Source organism: Sciurus carolinensis, chromosome 4, assembly GCF_902686445.1.
Source record: "Sciurus carolinensis chromosome 4, mSciCar1.2, whole genome shotgun sequence".
NCBI lineage: Eukaryota > Metazoa > Chordata > Mammalia > Rodentia > Sciuridae > Sciurus > Sciurus carolinensis.
In genome coordinates this window covers 50,128,307-50,137,498 of record NC_062216.1, presented here as the reverse complement: position 1 = coordinate 50,137,498, position 9,192 = coordinate 50,128,307, and the positions used below count along the sequence as shown (strand labels likewise).

The 9,192-nt window shown below is 41.0% G+C and overlaps 1 protein-coding gene across 2 annotated transcripts in view; it reads left to right on the top strand.

Annotated features, from left to right (window-relative positions):
• The window catches only part of Hgsnat (heparan-alpha-glucosaminide N-acetyltransferase), a 58,771-nt gene that overhangs the window by 23,214 nt on the left and 26,365 nt on the right, over positions 1 to 9,192 (top strand). For both annotated transcript variants that reach the window (XM_047549576.1, XM_047549575.1), the window contains exon 2: positions 7,855 to 7,976. In XM_047549576.1, coding sequence (XP_047405532.1) covers positions 7,893 to 7,976 — 84 coding nt within the window. In that variant the 5' untranslated portion in view covers positions 7,855 to 7,892. The remainder of the gene's footprint in view (positions 1 to 7,854; positions 7,977 to 9,192) is intronic.

Sequence of the window (9,192 nt, the reverse complement as noted above, 5' to 3'; positions counted from 1 at the left end):
GTGAGTGAGCCGCGGCCCTGCTTCCCTCCTGCTGCCGGCCCGCGGGCACGACGAGCTGTGCTGCGCACCAGTGTCCCCCCTGCGGTGGCGTCTCCCAGCTCGGGGCGCTGAACCAGACCTCCAGAGCCAGTTTTTGTTCGACTACGATGTTTGAGCTTCCCTCGGGACGGGAGTCTGGTTAGGCACGTTTGGCCGCAGCTACAGGCACCGCGCGGCCAGGGCAAGTGGTGGTGAGCGCAGCGGAGCAGCATCCGGACAGCACCCACCCGAATGGGAAGAGGCCCGAGAGAGGCTCGGCCCGCGCTCGCCCTGCGGAGGGAGCGCCGTGCTGGAGCGCGCGCCCGCCTTCACCGAGAGCGGTGCTGCGAGGTGGCCTGGCGCCCTTGTCCGCCCACTCTCCGCCAGGCTAGGGGCATCCTGGCACATCTTCTGGCGACTCTTGGCTAATAGTATACCTTTGATCGGGAGACCTGTTACTCCACAAATGCAAAGCTAAGTAGGAGACAGAGTAGCCGAGGAAAGGATTGTACCGAAAGCTACGCCTCAGCTGATCTACTGAATGGAGAGACTTATATAAAAACGCAGTTTCCCCCCCACCCAAGTCCCTCACGAAAGAGGACAGGACGGTTGAAAAGTAAAGTCCTGTGGTGTCCTGCGGGGTAGGCAAGCCGGGCGCTGAAACGCGGGCCTGGAAAGGTTGCTGGAGCTGCGGGACGCTGAGCACGTGACCTCTGGTCAGAGAGGGACTTTTCCCGGGTTCGTTTTCCTGAGTGAAAGTCCAACATGCAGTGATTGAAAGGCGGCGGTGGAAGGCCATTGCCTGAAGCCTAAGGTCGGGTGAACTTTCCCGTGAGCTTCCCTTAGGCGAATTATACTTGTAAAGTGGTGGAGCTGCAGCAGAGGCTGTGATTTGCTGGGAATCCACAGTTAGGTCCGACGCCTGGGCGGGGCTTGGCGGCGGGCGGGGATTGGCATTTTTGCGCCTGGATGATTGCAATGTGCAACCGAGACAGGAGAGGCACTAGATTCATCCAGTGATTCCTTAATTTGCATGATCCCGGAACTCACTAGGGGAGAAAATAGTGAAAAATAAACGTCCCATTGCCTCTAAACTCTTGGCTGAGGATCCCCAGAACCCTAGAGGATCATTTTCACAAGACCCTCCCCAAAGGATGGTTTGGTCAGGGACTGAGGGATCTGTCAAGTTCGCAAACCCCCTTAAGTCAGTGTTTGGGGGCAGTCTATAACCTGGGAGGGTGAGTCACTTGCCTCTCTTCCCCCTCCTTTTATCCCCTTTTCTGTATCAGAACACGGGAGTTTGGGTGTCTGTGTGCGGAGTTCAGATTGCCCTTCTCCCCCAGTCAGAATCTTGTAGGAGGAAGACATAATGAATTCTAAAAACCATCTCAGCTGATGACATTTTATATACTGCCTCCCTCAGCCGGACCCCAGTCTCCAGTCCATTTACTGTACTCCCCTCCTTTTATAATTGAAAGAACTCCAAGCTGTTATGTAATCTGCCCATTCACAATTTGCCAGGGATAGATCCCATCCAATGCTGTTCCTCTATATTTTAGCAACAGTTAGCAGCAATACTTCTTTTAGGGAAAAAATGATATTTTTCTTTTCTGGTGCTGGGGATTGTACACCCAGGGCTTTATACATAAAAGGCAAGTGCTTGACCACCGAACTACACTCCCTGGCCTTCATGCTAGTTTTCTTACGTGTGCCATTCCCATAACGTTCCTATGAAGAAGACAACCAAGCTTTTTGAAACAATTGAAGCCCATATTTAGGCTGGACAACATTCTACTAAGAAATTCATCTTCATATGACTTGGGGGCTTAATATAACTTGAAAAAAATAAGGAAAATATGTATTGAAAAATATGCTTAGCAAAGGATTGGGGGTGTAGCTAGATGGTAGAGCACTTGCCTAGTTTGTGGGAGGCCTTGGGTTTGATCCCCAAAAGGAGGGGCAATGGTGAGGGGGAACTTGATTCAAAAATATGCTCAGTGTTTTAGCTTTCTCATCACCGTGACCAAAAGAACTGAGGAGAAGAACATAGAGGAGCAAAATTTTATTTTGGTTCACAGTCTGTGATCTGTCAACTCCATGGTTCTGGGCCCAAGGTGAAGCAGAACATCAGGAAGGAAGGACACTGTACAGGAAAGCAGCTCTGGACACAGAATAGGAATCGTGGGTGAGAGAGAGAGAGAGAGAGAAAGCACATGCCACTCACCAAGGACAAAATATAAATCCCAGAAGCTTATGCTTCCTCCTGCCACACCTTACCTGCCTTCAGTTATTACCCAGTTAATCCATATTAGTGGATTAATACACTGATTAGAGTACAACTCTCATAATGTAATCATTTTGCCTCTGAAAATTCTTGCATTGTCTCACACATGAACTTTTGGGGGACACCTTATATCTAAACCATAACTCTCAGCAAAAATATTCATGAGCAGAGAGCTAGAACCAAAAATTAAATATTTGGAAATGAAATAATGTTCTGATATACAATAGTACATTTATCCCTGCAGTATTCAAAGTTGACTTTATTTGGTTTATTTTCCACCCAAGACAACATAGGAAGAGAAACAAAGAAAGAATTGTTCTTTTGTCTATAATGCCTCATGAAGGTGGCTCTGGCATTTCTTAGGTCATTTGTATGGGAAGTTGAAAGCGTCTTAAGCTGAGCATCAGGTTCAATTCAGAGTTGTACCTCCACTCCATTGGGGCTGGGGATGGAACCCAGGGTCTCCTGCATTCTAGGCAAGTGCTCTACAACTGAGTTAGAGGTCTGATTTAATAGTTTTATAATTGCATTGTGTGTGTCTGTGATACAAACTGATTTTTGTTTTTAAATACAATCAGCCAGGCATGGTAGTGCAGACTTGGAATCTTAGTCACTTGGGAGGCTGAGGCAGGAGAATTGCAAGATCTAGGACAACCTGGGCAATTTAGCAAGACCCTGTAGCTCAGTGGTAGAGAGCCCCTGGGTTCAATCCCTAGTGCAAACAATAAACACTGCAAAAACAAACGATAAAAAAACCCATTCAAATGATGCAAAAAAGTACAAAGAAATGTGTCAAAATCTCTGGCCTTACAGTCAGTCTCTATCTCTCTGTGGTCTTCAACCTCAGGTGCACATAAGAATCACTTTGGGGCTGGGACTGAAGCTCAGTGGTAGAGCGCTTGCCTAGCGTGTGTGAGGCACTGGGTTCAATCCTTAGCACCATATATAAATAAATAAATAAAAGTATTGTGTCCATCTACAACTAAAAAATATATATTAAAAAGAAGAATCACTTTGGAAGGGTTGTTGTTTCTGATTGGACAGAGATTCTGATTTAATTGGTCTGGAGTGGGGCCAGCACATTGGTATTTTTCTTTTCTTTTCTTTTGTTTAGAGCTTTCTAGGTAATTCTGATCTTCTTCTGGGACTGAGCCCCTCTGCACATCCCCAAATGACATAATTAGTAATGATGACAATCAAGAACTTTCAAAGTCTAAAATTCATATGGAAAATCTAAGCATAAAATAAGAACTCTATCCACCACTAAAGATTCATAGAAGTTTGAGTAAAAAACAAGTCATTCCACCTATGAAGGTAGACTATGATAATGTATAGAAAAATTACAGAGGAAAAGGTGGATACATAGTTAACTTTAAAGTTGAAAAGGAAAACAATTAAAACTGAATAGGAGAAATGAAAAAATGTATTAAGACAATTATGACAAACATGAAAAAGGATATAATATTGTTGCTATGTAAAGAAATTATACAAATACTTAAGGAGACCCCAGGGACAAAGTGGTTAAATAAATATTCCAATAACTCACATGAAAATATTGATGTTAGACATTTGGAAAACATATTTAAACTTGGTCATCATTAATTCAAAGTGCTATTTCCTATTCATCAGACTAAACTGTGAGGGGGAGAATAATTAAAAGGCTAATCATGGACCCGCTGCTAAGGAATGGTATGCTTCCTGTTAGGAGACTGCTAACTTAGGTTGCCCGGTTAGATTGACTTCACCTTAAATCCTGGCTGCTAATAGGTGGTGACCTCAGCAAATTGGTTGATCTGTCTAGACCTCAGATTTCTCATCCAAAAATGGAGACATGCTGGTCCTAGTAGTGCATCTCTGTAGTCCCAGCTACTCAGGAGGCTGAATATGATGATCACTTGAGCCCAGGAGTTTTAGGCTAGTCTGGAAAATGTAGTGAGACCTGTCAAAAATAAAACAAAACAGCAACAACAACAACAAAACCCCCAGAGATTAAGAACTATTTTATAGGACTATTAGGGCCTAGCAAACATTAAAAGCATAATTATTTGTATTGCCGGGGAGTTTATTTTTTTTATTGTTTGCTCTATTTAATTATATATGACAGCAGAATGCATTTTGATTCATTATACACAAATGGGGCACAATTTTTCATTTCTCTGGTTGTATATGATGTAGTCACACCATTTGTGTAATCATACATGTGCATAGGGTAATGATGTTCATCTCATTCCACTATCTTTCCTTCACCCTGCCCCCTCCCTGCCTGGGAGTTTATAATCATTACAGTTGTCATCATAAATCAGCACCACTAAATTGGAGAGGAATTTTACAGTATATATCAGAAGCTAGTCGAAAGGCTATTTTTAATTTTTTTTAGATATACATGACAGAAGGGTGTATTTTGACATGCATACATGGGGTGCAACCCATTATAATTTTGATTCCATTCTTGTGAGTGAACATGATGTGGAGTTACTCTGGTCATGTATTCATATATGAGCATAGAAAAGTTATGTCCGATTCATTCTACTGTCTTTCCTGTTCCCATTCCTTCTCCCTTCCCTTCATTCCCCTTTGTCTAATCCAATGAACTTCTATATTTCTCCTCACTACCCTCCCTTGTTATGGGTTAGCATCCACATATCAGAACATTCATCCTTTGGGTTTTTGGAACTGGCCTATTTCACTTAGCATGATATTCTCCAGTTCTATCCATTTACTGGCAAATGCCATCATTTTATTCTTCTTTATGACTGAGTAGTATTCCATTGTGTATATACACCACATTCTCTTTATCCATCATCTGTTGAAGGGCACCTAGTTTGGTTCCAAAGCTTGACTATTGTGAATTGAGCTGCTATAAACATTGATGTGGCTGTGTCACTGTAGTATGCTGATTTTAACTCCTTTGGTTATATAATGAGGAATAGTATAACTGGGTCAAATGGTGGTTCCATTCCAAGTTTTCTAAGGAATCTCCATATTGCTTTCCAGAGTGGTTGCACCAATTTGCAGTCCCACTAGCAATGTGTGAGTGAACCTTTTCCCCCACGTCCTCATCAACATTTATTGTTTATTGTATTCTTGATAATTGCCATTCTGACTGGAGTGAGATGGAATCTCAGTGTAGTTTTAATTTGCATTTCTCTAATTGCTGGCGATGTTGAACATTTTTTCATATATTTGTTGGCCTTTCATATTTCTTCTTCTGTGAAGTGCCTGTTTAGTTCCTTTGTCCATTTATTGATTGAGTTATTTATTTATTTATTTTTGGTAAGCTTTTTGAGTTCTTTGTATATCCTGGAGATTAATGTCAAAGGCTATTTTTGATTAAAAATTTCATTTCTGCAAGTTCATTCTCAGGAACCATGTCAGGAGCTGGGTGTGGTGGTATACACCTATAATCCTAATGACTCAGGAGGCTGATTGAAAATTCAAGGTCAGCCTTAGCAAATTAGCAAGCCTAGCAATTCAGCTTAGTGAGACTCTGTTTCAAAATAAAAAATAAAAAGGACTAGGGATATAGCTCAGTGGTAAAGAGGCCTCGAGTTCAATCCCCAGTAATGGAAAAACAAAAACAAAAAAACCCCAAACAAACCATGTACAAAGAAGAACATATTAATTTCAGATGTATCTAGCATCATTTCTCAAATTATAAGGAAACAGGAAATAGGTACAAGAAATTAAGTTAAATGAAAAAAGAAGAAACAAGCTTTAAAATATTTTAACTGGCTGTTCCTAATCCTAAAGGAGCTCCAACTGTAACCTGGATCATTCTACTGATCGTTTATTGAGCACTTATTTTGTTTCATGCTCTGTGCCAAACATTTACATATATCATCATATTTAGCTTCCCCAATAGTCTTACAAAGTAAACACTGTAATAACCCTTAATTTATTGATGAGGAACTGAGGCAGGGTGGAATTCAGGTTCAAGTTGATCTAACTTGGAGTTGCAGACATTTAATGTACTGTGTTCTACCCCTGGCCCAAACACTGCTTGTATCAAAAATTTTCTAGAAGGATGCTGAAGATCAAAAAAAATGGTGGGTAATCTTTTATTTATCCTAGAGAAGAAAAAGTGTCAGTGGATAATTAAGAGTTTGTGTGTTTTGTCTTCACTGAGCAAAGTAAGAGTAAATTAAGATAAAAATGAGGGATTTAAGCTGGTAAAGTGAAAATTTCTGAACCATTCAGATGAGTTACTGGGGAGGTCTGAAGAAAACTTTCATATTACAAAATAAGAGACTAAATCAATGCCTTTCTAGTGGGGTTATTACATAATTACCCTTCTTTTCCCTTTTGCTTAGAAGCTAGAGGGTAAATTGATTTCTCTTCCATACAATATCAGTTGGTTTAAATGAACTACTTACTTTAACTTCAGAGAATATTGGTTGTTTGTTTTCCAAATTAGAAAACAGAGCGTATGCATCATCCCCTCCATTCCCTTGCCTTCCCTTCCCTCCATCATTTTCTTCCCTCCCTCCCTCCCTCCTCCCCTCCCTCCTTTCCTTTCTTCCTTCCTTTCCTTCCTTTCCCTCCTTTCCTTTCTTCCTTCCTTTCCTTCCTTTCCCTCCTTTCCTTTCTTCCTTCCTTTCCTTCCTTTCCTTCCTTTCCTTCCTTTCCCTCCTTTCCCTCCTTTCCTTCCTTTCCCTCCTTTCCCTCCTTTCCCTCCTTTCCCTCCTTTTCCTCCTTCCTTTCCTTTCCTTTCTTTCCTTCCTTTCCTTCCTTCCTTTCCTTCCTTTCCTTCCTTTCCCTCCTTTCCCTCCTTTCCCTCCTTTCCCTCCTTTCCCTCCTTCCTTTCCTTTCCTTCCTTTCCTTCCCTTCCTTTCCTTCCTTTCCTTCCTTTCCTTCCTTCCCTTCCTTTCCTTCCTTCTTCAGCTCTGTACTCCACCCTCTCCCCTTTCAAATATGTCACGGAAACAACAAAGAGATTCAGAACCCCAAACCAAAGTGATGGAGAGTTGGACTTCTTAAACTTTAAAGAATGCACAGATCATCTAGGAATGCTACTAACCTGCACACTGCGAGTTTAGAGGGGCTGGAGCTCTGCATTTCTAGGAAAGTCTGGGGTTTGGAATCTTACAACTGTGTTTAAGTCATTGATTTCATTAGACAACTCTGTGACCATGGGCTTTATCTAACTCTTGTAAGCCTTAATTTATTCATTTGAAAAATGGAGAAAATACTCAGCTCAGTTGTCATATGGAAACTGCTAATTCAGTGCCAATCTCATCTTAGCAGTGAATGGATGTAAGTTCCTTTCACAGTCTTTTTGCACACTGGATGTGAATGGTATTGACTGAATCCTTGTTTGTAGTAGCGGCATCTGTGCAAAAGGGTACCTATATGTGTATGTGTGTGCAGTTACATGCACACACATACATTCATGGGTATAGAAAGCATGTTTTAGAGACCCCAGAAACTCCAGAGTGCAGGTATTTGAGAAGCACTTACTGGTGTATTTATTTAGTTTGTCTCTAGCACATCTTTCAGGTTTTTTTTTTTTTTTTTTTTTTTTTTTTTTTTACTTTTCTTTCTATTCTTACCAGATTTAGATTTAGACAAGAAAAGGCAAGTGGAGCTGAAGATGGATCAGGCTTTGCTACTTATCCAAAATGAACTGCTGGGAACAAACTTGACTATTTACTGGAAATCTGAACGCTGTTATCGTGTATGTATAGTATTCAAACTCATAATTTTGTTTTCTTTGGGGCATGTTTGGTATGATCCTTAATGTTCTCACATTTAAAACCCTTTACATGTCACTTCAGTTTTCACAGGCAAGGAAACAGACAGGTTATAATAAGAAGAAATATGATCAAGGGAGAAATACCTGGGTCATCTCTGAGGACAAGCATAGTGAGAACAGTATGAAGATACAGGTGGACAGGAAGACCATTATTCCAGGAGTTGGCCTCTCTGAAAATAAAAAAATTTATTATTTATATTTAATTTTTTGTGCATGTGATACTGGGGATTGAACCCATGGTCTCATATACTAGGCAAGAGCTCTACCACTAAGCCACATCCCTAATCCTTTTTAAATTTTATTTTGAGACAGGGTTTCCTTAAGTTATCAAGGTGGGCCTTGAATTTGTAATCCTACTCAGTTTCTCTGGTAACTGGGATTGCAGGTATACACCACCATGCCCAACTGTAAATAGCTTTAAAAAACCAAAATCTTCAGTACAGGCATCAACTGAAAAGATGGTGGAACAGTATATGAGACCCCTCTATTTGATTAATCCCATTGAAAAATCAATGAAATTATGTGAAAAAAGAAAATCTATAACAGTTAAAAACAAAAGTAGCTAAAGACAAAATTTATTAGCCACGGTGGGTTGAGACTCAGTGGTAGAGCACTTGCCTAGCATAGGTAAGACCCTGGGTCTTATCCCTAGCACTGGGAGAAAGTTTTATCAGCCTATAAAGAGCTTAAAAGAATCCTGAAAAAAAGTCAATAACAGTTTAAATTAAATATAATTCAGAGAATGGGCAAAATTTCTTCTAACAGGATTTAAAAAGGTCCAAAGTCGGACTGTGGTTGTGGCTTAGTGGTAGAGCACTTGCTTGCCTAGCATGTGTGAGGCACTGGGTTTGATCCTCAGCACCACATATAAATACATAAAATAAAGGTCCATTGACAACTAAAAAAAAAAAAAAAAAAGAGGTGTAAAGTCCACAGAAAACAAGTTGGTGGTTAAGTGGGTGGGACTGTATTGTCAATATATGAGATGTAGGGCAAGTAAGAGCATCATTAGAATAAAAAGTAGCTAGACATGGTGGTGCACACCTGTGATCCCTGTGACTGGAGAGGCTGAGGCAGGAGGATTGCAAGTTCAAAGCCAGTCTCAGCAACTTGGTGAGGCCCTAAGCAACTTAGTGAG